We start from the raw sequence: 12,460 nt of genomic DNA on the forward strand, positions 1-12,460 counted from the left end.
CGCCTACAACTCCATTGTCATGCGAGTCACACGGTATCAGAATATTACAGGGAGATTTCATCAGTTTGGGGTGGATTACTATACGACTTGATGACAAGCGAGGCGATGGCACTCCTTCAAGTGCTGCAATAGCAGTGAGAATGGGGAAATATGTTAATATTTAATCCTGCTTGGAAATGTGTAATATTTAGTTCAATAGCTGCAATATTTAGGTCAGATTTGACGCAAGGCATCAGCTACTCTTCTTGGGGTCCACACAAAAACATACAAGAAATCAGAGACATTCGTCAGGCATACATTTGCAGGCAGAGACAGAGAGTGAGGGTGTCTCTTTTCTCTTCTCATAGTCAGATGTTTCCTACGCACCAGTCGAATCCAGAATACCAGTTGTGCAAAAGCCCTTTTGGGAATATAAGTGTAAAGTCTCGATGACAAAATGGTGAAAGAAATGACAGCTTCTCAGCGCACCACAGCGATACAGTTCCCAGTACAGAGAACATTGAAAAACATGTCAAAACATCTTGCTTAAAGTTGCGAGACATTGCGAGACTGTTTCGGTGTTGCGAAACCCTGTTCAATCTGGCAGCTAATGGGCCCAACCTTGTTTTGCGTTGGTTTTGGCTGCTCAATTTGTTCCATAGAAGAATATTTTCACACATACTGTAACACTCCACAGGCCCCAAAGGGCAGACACACCCCGGGAATGTTTGACCCTGTTCTGTTAGAGCACGCTACCTGAGAGAGCTTGTTCTAGAACTTCTAGAACTTCTAGAACTTTCTCTTAGAAATGTACTGTGCAGAGCAGATACGGCTCTCTGTGATGTAGAATAGAGAATGATGATTTCAGCTCTGGACATTATCCATTATCCACAACATCTGTGTGTCTTTTTATATTTCACCTCAGTGTAATGTTAACTTTAGAATAAAACATGAGCAAAGATCAACGAGCAGCAAACAATTGTCATCTTTCTTTTCGACATATATAGTCCAGCTCCTGTGCTAGGTTTGTGTGTCTGTGTGTGTGTGTCTGTGTGTTTGTGCAATCTCTCTCCCTACCAAAGACTACACTACCCACATTCCCCAGTTTTAGGGGGGTGGCTGGTCATCTCTGGCCAATGTTTGAAGAGCTTAAGCCTGCTTTGGAACAGGAGGCCAGCATTGCAGCCATCCCTCTCCACCCCTCAGCTCCTGCAAAACCAGCTCCTCTCGTTTCTTCCTTTGTGTGTCTGTCGAAACAAGCAAAATGTTTTTCTTCATCGGGGCGGGCGGTGATTCGAGAGTCTTAATCCAACACTCTTCTGTCGAGTCAGCTCTTTCGGTGGAGCGGGTTGGGTATTGTGTGCGAGTACACTCCTATTGAAGAGTTGGCACTTTTATTTGGGAAAAAATGCTCGCCCATAATACCATCTGTCGATTCCTCTCACATAACCAGTGAAAGCTGCATGCATTTTCATTAGGATGGAAAAGATAGGATTTGTGTTTCTCTTAAAAACATTTGTGTAATTGGATTTTTGCTGGGTCTGGGGATGCAGATCCTTGCATGTAAACGTTTAAAATGTCTCAACTTTCAGAGACAAAGCTCTAATTTGTTTTCTGGTTTCTGGTGGATTCCAATGACACAAAACAAAACAACTAAAAAGCAGCGCTTTGTATTTTCCAGACCAGACAGGTCAGAAATGTGTGTCATTCACCCACAAAACATCCTGCTATTACCATGGTCCTGACACGCATTACAATGTGGCTTTTCACGACAGCATATATACATACGACAGCATATATACTGTGTTATATACTGTGTAATGCCATAGTTTCTCTGTGACAAATGATGTTATGTTATGCAGTCTTTTGACTACTTTCAATTGAGAAAATAGAATTTGTGGAAACATTATAGTAAATGAAATTATATTCTGTTATATTGGAGTTGGGTTGCGTACGACAACTCTTACAGAGGATTACAGTATATATACATGTTGGCCAGTGACCAGGGTATTACTAGTCCTAACCTCTCTGTGTTCTCATTTCACCTCTCCAATTCCAACTGTCTGTACAATTGTGACCGAATAAAAATAGGGTGGACTTCTACTCTACTGTAGGCCTATGCTAGCAGTTGAGTTGTTTCCTATCGTCAAATCTGAGACAAGGCCATAAATCCAGAATATGAGAACTGCTGACTTGAATCTCATTGTAAGCACAGAAGGTCCCACTCAATCTACTGAGGCAGGGGTTAGCTAGGTCAAAGTCCCATCTGGGGTACACATTTCTGTTGCTGCCTATCCCAGGCTGAACACTGGAGAGACATAGGGTATCTCTGTTAATAATACCCTAACATAATGCTGTCTAAAGAATATATATCTGTCAGCCATTTTGTCAATACAAAGATGATGTCATCTTTGTTTGGATGCCCGTTCACAGTGCGTCAAGAAAGACTAGGTTCACTGGGGATACGTTGCCAAGATAGGAAATCTTTTATTACAGAGAAAAAAAAAACTTTTCTTCCAAAATATAGAAATCTGTACAACTTCCGCACAATCAATTTACATGAACTGTACAAATTTACAGCAGTTCACATCACAACATACCCAAGGAAAAGAAAATGAACACGATAAAGATGTACTGACATGAGATCACAAGATAGAGACAGCTTTTCTTCTTGGGTAAGCTCAGATTTTTTTTCAGTTTTTCTGTTTTGTAAGTAAATAAAAAAAAACAAAGGATAAGTCTATCAGTACAGATCACGGAAACTGATATTTTTTTTTTACCAAAACAACTTTGGTCCTTGCCAACACTCCCATCACAAATGGCTTCACTTACGAAAAAAAAGTTATCCATGTTAAAATATGAAATACAAAAGGAATACATCTAAAACACCGTAAAATATCAATTATTGGCACTTCCCATGTGTAATGTTATGCATGTATTCTACCATATGTTTTACAGTACATTCTACAATACGTAAAAACACCCCAAATGTGAAAGTGGCAATAATTCTAAAATCATTGATGACAAGATTGACAACAACAACAAAAACAACTATTCCCTTCCTGTTTCATGTCTTAACATGCACAACTTTTCCCATAAGGGTTTTATTGAATGTCCGAGGCCTGAGTTTGGCAATACATTCCAGGAGAGACTCCTCGTGTCTCAAAAAAATGTCACACAACTTCAACTTGACATATTTAGTGCATTTTATGTGCTATTTACCTCTGACTATTCAAAACAACTCTCACAACGTTTCTGAAAACCTATGTGCGCAAACGCTGAATGGATGCTTTTTTATAGAGATTCAGTATTGTGGACTTTAAAACCATTTTTTTGGTGGTGGTACTACGTTGAGAGGGTGGGGGGGGGGTCAAAGGACTTCTGGTTCTGCTTCCTTTTCGTAGGTTCTTAAAACGAGGTCTGTTAAAATGTCGGGTTAGATCATAGGATAAAAGTCCTCAGAATGAGAGGTTGGGGGTAAGGGGGGGGGGGGGGGGAGGTGTTTGAGGTTGCAGTGGAGGACTGAGAGACTACTCGGAGGACTTACATATTTTTTTTTTAGCTTAAGTGGAAAGTGGGACAACAGGCTACATCCGCAATAGAGACCAGTCTCATAACTACATGGGGTTCAATCCCGGTATCCGTCCGCTCTCAGCCTATAGGAGCCTTGCGTACAGACTGCTGAACAAACAATAGGAGAGATAAGATGGGGGGGGCGGGTGCAGTGCGTCAACAGCCACGGCTCCATTACCCATGATCCTTTGGGCTTTACGGGAGCTTAAGCACACATATAGGTCTGTCTAATAGCTGGTGTCCAGCCGCCACAGCTTAGCTAGGAGCTGAGACCTCTTGAACCACACAGTCTGTCTGTCTGTCTGGGTTACCACCAACCTGAAGTCAGGTGAAGATAGGACGACCCGCAGCACCCTCGTCCTATTCATGTCTGCATGTAAACTGATTCAGAACAACTCTAAACTGCAATATGGCCAGAAAGTGAGAAAACACAGGCCTTCTCCTTCACCTTTGACCCCTCTTCTTCAGTGTGTCTCATTGGCCCCAGTGCAGACGGAGCGTGCCCAGTGCATGTGCTGGCTTTTTTTGCTCACCACCGCCAAGTCAGGGGTTGGTGGTGGTGGGGGGGGGGGGGGGTGGGTGGGTAGATGGGAGGGGGGCCGGAGGGATTGTAGCTGCCCTGGACTTGAGAGTCCGGCCCTGGCCCCCCCTACCCCTCGTTTCCCTCCCTCCTCCTACCCCTTCCCCTTCCCCGAGGAGGTGGGTAAAGATGATATGTATCACTGCTTGTCTCCGTGCGGCTATGAGGCAGGGGTTGACTGGCTGGCTGTGGGGGGGGGGGTCCAGGCTGGAGGTGATATGTGGCACCAGAGTCACCCCAAAGGGGGGGAGGGGGGCGGGGGGGAGGAGGGTGTCTTAAGCTGCGTGGCTGGAAAGGGACACCTCGGCAGAGAGACGGGCAGCACCTCAACACCAGTGTTGGCTCATATTCCCCTGTCTCTCTCTCTCTCTCTCTCTCTCTCTCTCTCTCTCTCTCTCTGTTATAGAGATAATGGCTCATAGGTTTTTGACAGTGAGGTCCTAGTTGGGCAATGCACCTCCCATCAGAGAGCGAGGAGGGGTTAAGGACTGAAAAAACCCATAAACGAGGTGAGGATGATGAATGAAGAAAGGAGGACCAGGGAAAATGGATAAGAAAGCCCAGCAGGACTTTTGGGAGGTTTGGGTTTGTACATCACTAAAATAGTCAACGTTCCATCCACACTTCCCTTTGGCTACACTCATACACACCCCTCGACTGCTCCAGAGCAGTTACGACTATCTATCAGTGTCTCGAATCACCGTCTTGCGTGTGTGTGTGTGTCTGTATGTGTGTGTCTGTGTAAGGAAAAGGGGGCGGGGCAGCTTAGCCTAGCATCCTTTTGAGAACAGTGCTATTAGAACAGACAAGAATAACGCCTCTAACACTCCACCGGGAAAACAAAACACTTCAGTGAAAAAAACCAGAGTGGGTCTGAAATGCTTTTCAAAATACAGTGTGAAATAGTCCAAATGCAGTCGTGTTACCCTTTTTGATAGGCATGGTCTAACCTGTCTTGAGAGCCGGGAGCAATATACAGAGAAAGGGGGGGGAGGGGGGCAAGTAACTTGGTGTGACATTCGAGCGAATGGAATGCAGGCAGTTTTCCTCTAAAGCAAGACATCCCACACAATCTAAATGTCAAAGTGCATTCAATGTCAATTCTGACAGGGCCAGACAACCAACAAAAAGACCCCTCATCTCTGTAGACTAGGGGCCACTTATGCTACACTTTGAATTTGGTGATGCAGGGCAAGAGGGTGGGGGTGGGGGTGGGGGGGGGCAAACAACCAAATGATAATGTGGATTGTGAATTTTCGACATTGACATTCATCGAACAACGGATGGGGGAGGCAGGGGAGCATAATATCTCCTGCCCTCCCCCCCAGGAAAGCTAACGAAACATGGTTATGGAGGGGTGCGCTGTGACCTGCTGGTATCCATAGAAACAGGGGGTCACAGCTCATCACTGCGTTTCCATACAGAGCAGGTGGGGGGGGGGGGGGGGGGGCTTCCTGACGCTCAACCCTGGTGGTGAGAAGAGCTGAGGTTCTGACAGGAGGCCTATCGCTATGGCAACCTCTGGGAAGAAATGCCCTATGGTCCAACAACGGGTTTCTAGAAGGAAAAATAGGCTCTTTTTTGGGCATTTCCTCCAGGGACTGACACAGGAAGAAGCACTGTGTACAACCTCAACTCCCCTCCCCCCCCCACCAGACAAGAAATGACACCCAATGACAACAGGAAGTTTAACTCATAAGGTTATTTGTTAAACTCTTTCTCTCGGGAGGGATAAGTGGAAATTCTAACGGTATGGTGGTTCCTGTTAATAATAATTCTTTCATCTTTAAAAATTGTTTTGGTGGTGGTGATGGTGGTGGTGAGACATGGTACCCATAGTAACCACGAGTAGGAAAGTGCAAAGTCAACATTGATAGACCTCAGTGTTAAAAAAAAAAAAAAAGGCTCCTTCACCGTTGGAGCCAATCACCACGTTGTTGTTTGTCCCGGGGAGGGGGGTGGGGGGGGCGGAGCCAGTTTTCGGGGAGTGGGATGGGGGAGTTTAATGGTTGGTTGGTTTAGCTGCCCTAACAGTTCCATTTCCACACAGCCTCTCCTCAAAAAACGGAGCCTCCGGTAGATTCCAACAACACAACATAACAGACGACGACGGGGGGGGGGGGGATAGGGGGGGGGGACAAAAAATATCAAACCTACAAGGTTTCCATCACCTGGACGATAGGCCACATCCTTTGCTTTTTTTTCCTTTCTCTTTTTTTTTGTCGTTTCTTTTTTCAAAATTGCTTTTTTCTTTCTTATTTTATTTCCGCTTTTTAAAAAGGCTCGCCGCCCTCACCGACCGACCGACAGACCGACCGACCCTGAACCTGGCTGGGGGGCGGGTGGGTGGGGTGGGGGTGTGTGAGGGGGGTGGTGGTGGGGTGGTGGGGTGTGGGGGGCGGAGGAGGAGGAGGGAGAGAGGAGGGAGAGAGGGGAGCTAACCCTAAAACCCTTAGCTGGTAACAGTCATCATGTTGTAGCCTTTGGAGGGGCTGGTCCGGGTCGCCAGCAACAGCTCCTCCTTGCAGCTGATGTGACTGTCCGCGGGGCCCGCCGTGTTGCCGATGCCGACGCTTCCCGACGGCGCGGCGGCGATGGCGTTGGCTACCGTCACCGGCTGGGACTCGTAGAGCACGCAGATGGAGCCGTCCTCGCCGATGCGGTAGGACACCTCGAAGGGGTCCACCCAGAGGGTCAGCTCGCTGGGCAGGAGCAGGTACAGCTGCTGGATGGTCAGGCCGATGCGCTGGCCCGCCTGACCCACCAGGGGGTCCATCTTGTGGTTGATGCGGATGCAGCGGTAGCCTGAGCCCTTGCAGGGCCTGTCGGGGAACCAGTGGTGCTTGTATTGCTCTGTGGAGGGAGAGAGAGAAGAGAGGGATGGGGGAGGGGAGAGGGGGGCCGGTTATTCTTCATGGTTATTGGGTTACAACTGGTTTAGAATTGTGGTAGAGGAGTAGGCGGTTGATGGTTATCATTATTGATTTCATCCCGGATGACGACTCAGTTATCATAGCAGAGGAGCTTGTGTTTCCGAATAAGGATCGAAAGGGGGGGGGGGGGATTACGGTTGCTATAGGTTACATCCAGAATTGTGTGTGCATATTTATGACCGAATAGAGAGGGAGAAAACTAGGGGGGGGGGGGGGAGTGGAGGACGAGAGGTTGACGTAGTTTGGAGGTGATGCCCAGTAAGCTAAAGCTCCGCTACCTTCAGGCGTCTTATCCAAGGGCGGAACAGGAACAGGGTGCCCAGCTTAGCATGCTCTACCCCTGTGTGTGTGTGGGGTGGTGTGTGTGTGTGTGTGTGTGTGTGTGTGGGGGGGGGGGGGGTGGGTGAGAGAGAGATAATGTTGCATGTGTTTTGATAAACATCGAGGTTGTATAAATTATAATAGTCATGTGATTAATCATTAATAATTAACAATTAATAATTGATTACCAAGTGGATACTGTATCAGTGGTAACATGAATTTATCTCAAATCATAAATAATAATACTATTTTCTTGTTATTGTTTTTTGGAGATGCACCAGGTCAAAAGGCAATCGTTGTTTTTGTTTCAATAATTGAGCCTTGTTATAGCTTTTGCAATAGATAATTGTTTTGATTGTCAGTAATAAAAATGGATTACTTATAATAAATCATTTTAAAAGTTGAATTGACAATCGACAAACACTGTAACTATTTAACCACGGGTGACATATTTCATCATGTTACATTGCACAATAATAATGTATTGTTAATGTTTAATAGCCATCATGTCATACGGGACAACTTAAGGTATGTGTGTGTGAGAAACAGATTGCAGACAGGGGCAGGCTTAGTTCCACGCAATAAAAACATAACGTTGCGCTATGCGGGTGATAAGCAGTCATAAACAGTCTGTCAGTTGACTCTTGGGCCTATGTGGCTGAGTAGTGAGAGAGAGAGAGAGAGAGAGAGAGAGAGAGAGAGAGAGAGAGAGAGAGAGAGAGAGAGAGAGAGAGAGAGAGAGAGAGAGCCGTTTGATTGCACAATCCCCCCCCCCCCGGGGCCCAGCGTCACAAAGTCCTCCATCGAACAGCGCTGAACAACAACAACACCACAGAAAGGGTGAAGTCCTGGCAGCCATCTGGGGGAGCCAGCTCCTCCTCTTAAAGGAAGAGCGTCCTGAAAGTCAGACCTCAAACACTGTGATTCAGTGTGGAGTCATACAATGGTATGGTATGTTGGAAAACCCATCTTGAAATGACAAATATGGCGGATGGAAACAAAAGGAAGAAAGAAAGAGAAAACAAGTTCACGTTCACGACACATTGCTCATCACAGCCTGAGGAAAGGAAAGTCAAAACAGCTCATTCTTTCCCTATAGAGTCCATTTTGGCATCGTGGCAAGTATGACTCCCTAACTCTACTACGATAGGGACGAACCCTGTGGTAGGAAAATGAGAACATCCCTCTTTACATTGCAAATCATTTCACATATTCTCTATCACGATACTTTCGTTTACCGAGGCGGGACATCCATCTAGTCCTGGTTATCTCTCCTCTGAGACACAGTGGTGTTAAATGTCCCTTATGGGTGTCCCGGCTAAATGGAAGACATTTCGCCCCTTGCTTGTGAAAACGCTCTGAACCAAAGTAGGCCAGAGCCCAGAGGCCCACCTGTGCTACATCTGTTAGGTAAATGGCTCTTGTGTGTTTTTTTTATCAGAGAACTGGGTGTACTTACTACACCTGAAATGGAGTGATTGGCACTCATAAAAGAACCCTGTGTTACAGGGGGGGCTTATCTTACAGCCTCTCGTAGCCTAGACACCTATGGCCCTTAAGTAGCTGGGAAATGTCAGTGGTGTGGCCTGTTCTTAAACAAGGGCACAGGGAGGGAGTGATGGGGGAGGAGAGGGAGGGAGTGATGGGGGAGGAGAGGGATGGAGTGATGGGGGAGGAGAGGGAGTGATGGGGGAGGAGAGGGAGGGAGTGATGGGGGAGGAGAGGGAGGGAGTGATGGGGGAGGAGAGGGAGGGAGTGATGGGAGAGGGAGGGAGTGATGGGGAAGGAGAGGGAGTGATGGGGGAGGAGAGGGAGGGAGTGATGGGGGAGGAGAGGGAGGGAGTGATGGGGGAGGAGAGGGAGTGATGGGGGAGGAGAGGGATGGAGAAAGATGCTGGCAAAGTAAACAAATGAGTGAAAAGTCAGAGAAAAGTAAAAAGAAAAGAAAGTCATTGTGCTGAGCTTTTAATATCCACCAACCACTGTCACGGTAAACCGAGGGGACGTCAAGGATGGGGAAGTAAGTTTGGAACAAAACTCGTTAAATAACAAACATGCTTTGTTTAGTCGAGAGTAGCGCCTACAGTGTTTTCCACACCACAATCCTTGGGTAGGGGGTATTACAGCAGCAGTTGGGTCAAACTCTGCTAAGAGGGTTAGCGATAGAACAGGAAATCCAAATGATTCACTAACTACCATCACTCAACTATCACGGTTTCAAATCTGGATATTGAGAACAATTACCCCCTTTCTGCGACCCCCCTCCCCCCCCACACCCCCCGATCCGGACAACACACCCACAGCCTGTTTCATCATTACAGAAACACAATGGACTGTGGTTATGATGTCGAGAGACAGACAACAGTGTGGCTGGACTATTTCAGCCACAGGTCCATGGGGTAGGCTATACACACGTTGTTTTTGCTCACTTGGCAACAATGTAAGAGTGGCGGTGGCTGGGCACTTCACAAAGCACTTCTACAACTTTTCCTTGATTAGATTATGTCTTCCTACACTCCTCCTCCCCTGTAATATCCTCTTCCCAAGCCCGACCCCCATCAACAACCCCCACCCTCCCTGCCTGCTGCCTTCCCTGACGGCGGCCATTTTGCTCCGAGACTGCCTCCAATTTTTTGCTGTTTACAAACACTCTACTGGTTATGTGCAGTGCTTAGGCAGTCGTTTTAATATATATATATATATATATATATATATATATATATATATTAATGTATTTAAATATATATATATATGTATATTTTCGTTTGCCTTGATATGATGGGAAAGAGAAGTAGGAGAGGTTTCTCTCTGTATAAACAAAGCCACTGTCTCAGAGGAAACGGTGCTACTTTAAACAAGAGCCTAGCAGACCTAAGAGGTCGTTGGAAAGAGAAGGGACGTTATGCACAAAAATAGATCTGAAAAGAAAAGATATAATTGTATATATATATTTTATATATTTATATATGTGGCAGATGTATCCCAGCTTTAGGCTACTGAGACCTGTTTCCAACAGGACTTAATATCACAAATAATTCCCTATATTCTCTCATAAGTTACTTCAATGCAAGGCGTAATGTAAGCTTTGTTTTTTTTGGCAATATCGAAATCGAATGCGCCAAGATTTTATTTGGACCAGATCGCGTAGGCTACTGTTTATCTTCAAGTGTATAGGCCTACTTTGTATTGATAGGAAACGAAACAAATGTTTTTCGGGAAAATGTTTCTTATCCCACGTCTGTCAAACACAGACATAAACTGTTTATATATTTAGGCCTAATCCAAATTGAGGCAAAAAAAAAAAAAACTTGGCAAAAACAATCGCGTAAAATACGCATTGGTTAATATGCGCATAACGCGGAGCGTGTTAGTGGTTTTAGGATGTTTTTGCAAAATGCATGACTTGATCAAACATCCAAACATTTGTTTCCTTGTGTCCGATCATGCATTACGTAATTCAACAGCCTCCATCAATTCGCTAGGGACTCATTTCCCATTCTTAATGCAAAGAACACCCACCATATGGTGTCATCGAAAGACGCACTTCCTTATTTGAACAAATAAAGACAACCTTTAGTACTGTAGTTATTACAATGTAACAACGCTTGAGCCATAAAAAGGGCGTCAATGTATCTGAATCGATTTTTTGGGGGCTCGGAAAATAGAGTATGTAGAGAAGATGATGTGTGTTTCTATTTGGGTCTTTTTGTCCTGTGCGCAAATGCGCCTTTTTCTGGTGCGCTTCTGTATACTTGGTGAACAAAGAGGTCCAAATCCTATCGGACACAGGGTTAGATTAAAACAAAACAATTCGTTAAACGAGTAAGGATCAAGATAACACAAACACAAAACATGTTCACGGTTTAACAATGTAGAAAAGTAACAACAATGTGTGCGTAAAAACGGAGAAACTGTCGTTTTTACCGTCTAAGATATCCTGTAAGCTGGCGCTGAACGTCTGGAGCTGCCGGTCGTTTACGTGTCCTTTTATCCGCAGAAATCTCGACAGAAACCCCACGGCGGCACTGATCTCTGGTTTCATCGTTCCCCGGGCACAAAGGGTATGCATTGAGAAGGCAACGGCGTCGACGATCAGTGCGCTTTTTTCCTACGTATGGGTCCGAAAACGCGTCGTTTTTCTGTCCCCGTTGGGATAATGATCCTTGTTTTTCACTTGTTCTTGTTTTATGTCTCTGGAACCTATGCTGGGCATTTATTGGTCGAGGTAGGGCAGTCTTAGAGAGTTCTTGTGCCAGGACGGTACAGTGTGGGGGGGCGCTTGTTGTTGGTAAATAAGAGGGGGTCTCTCTCTCTCTCTCGCTGCCACGTCGCGGGACCGTCCCGTGTCACGTTCCTTCGCCAGAGTGAACGAGTGTGGGGGAGGGATGGGGTTTTATACCGCCCCCCCCGTCCCACGAAAGCGACATCGACAGCTCCAGCAACAAAGGTTCGCCAATCCCGTCCCCGGGACAGCCTGACGAGCCCATAGGAGGAGTGGACTTATTCGCGTCACCGCTCTGAGAATAAACAGACCACGTGATCACGACACACACAAGCCTGCTGGAGTTAACCCGTTACATTGAGCGAGCATCCAAAACAATAAATCCAGTTTCCAGTTACCTAATCAAATGCAAGAGTCAAAGACGCACAATGGAAAGGTGAAACGCGCATTACTATGCGGTGTTGTTAGGTAGCCCCGCTATAGGTATGTTAGGTATGTATGAGTCATATACTGCGACACTTTAATGAATGTGCAATAACACTATGTGCAATATGACAACCCTCGGGTACATAAGGTTCAGATATAGGAAAATGTTAGGATATTTATAGTATAGCATAGAGTACAGCACAGTGTTTTATTTGTACAGTATAGTATAGTGGATAGTGTATATAGCCTTTATTTATGTAAACCAGCTCTTTTTCCCTTCTTGTTTTTAGTATTTTTGTCCTAGCACCAGGGGAGCCCCCCCTCCCAAATTTCGTTGTATGGTACCTGTACTATATAAATGACAATAAAGACCATTCATTCATTCATTCATATAGGCTAGTGTACGTGTCTAATTATGCATCCTAT

The 12,460-nt window shown here is 45.7% G+C and overlaps 1 protein-coding gene across 1 annotated transcript; it reads right to left on the reverse strand.

The window, feature by feature from the left end:
• Positions 1–3,481: 3,481 nt before the first annotated feature.
• On the reverse strand, positions 3,482–11,736 carry btg1 (B-cell translocation gene 1, anti-proliferative). The gene is made up of 2 exons (XM_080537924.1): positions 11,311–11,736; positions 3,482–6,985 (listed from the first exon to the last, which is right to left on the reverse strand). The coding sequence occupies exons 1-2, from the start codon at positions 11,453–11,455 to the stop codon at positions 6,585–6,587; spliced, it is 546 nt and encodes a 181-aa protein (XP_080394050.1). The 5' UTR covers positions 11,456–11,736; the 3' UTR covers positions 3,482–6,584.
• Between the last annotated feature and the right edge of the window lie 724 nt (positions 11,737–12,460).

This window comes from Nansenia antarctica (genome assembly GCF_963989245.1).
Source record: "Nansenia antarctica genome assembly, chromosome: 8".
NCBI classification, from domain to species: Eukaryota; Metazoa; Chordata; class Actinopteri; order Argentiniformes; family Microstomatidae; genus Nansenia; species Nansenia antarctica.

Bases quoted from the DNA above. Each gene is read 5' to 3' on its own strand.
- btg1 (XM_080537924.1), bottom strand. From the start codon at position 11,455: ATGCATACCCTTTGTGCCCGGGGAACGATGAAACCAGAGATCAGTGCC. The intron at 6,986-11,310 runs GTAAAAACGACA...CTCCCTCCACAG, and splicing joins CTTACAGGATATCTTAGACG to AGCAATACAAGCACCACTGG.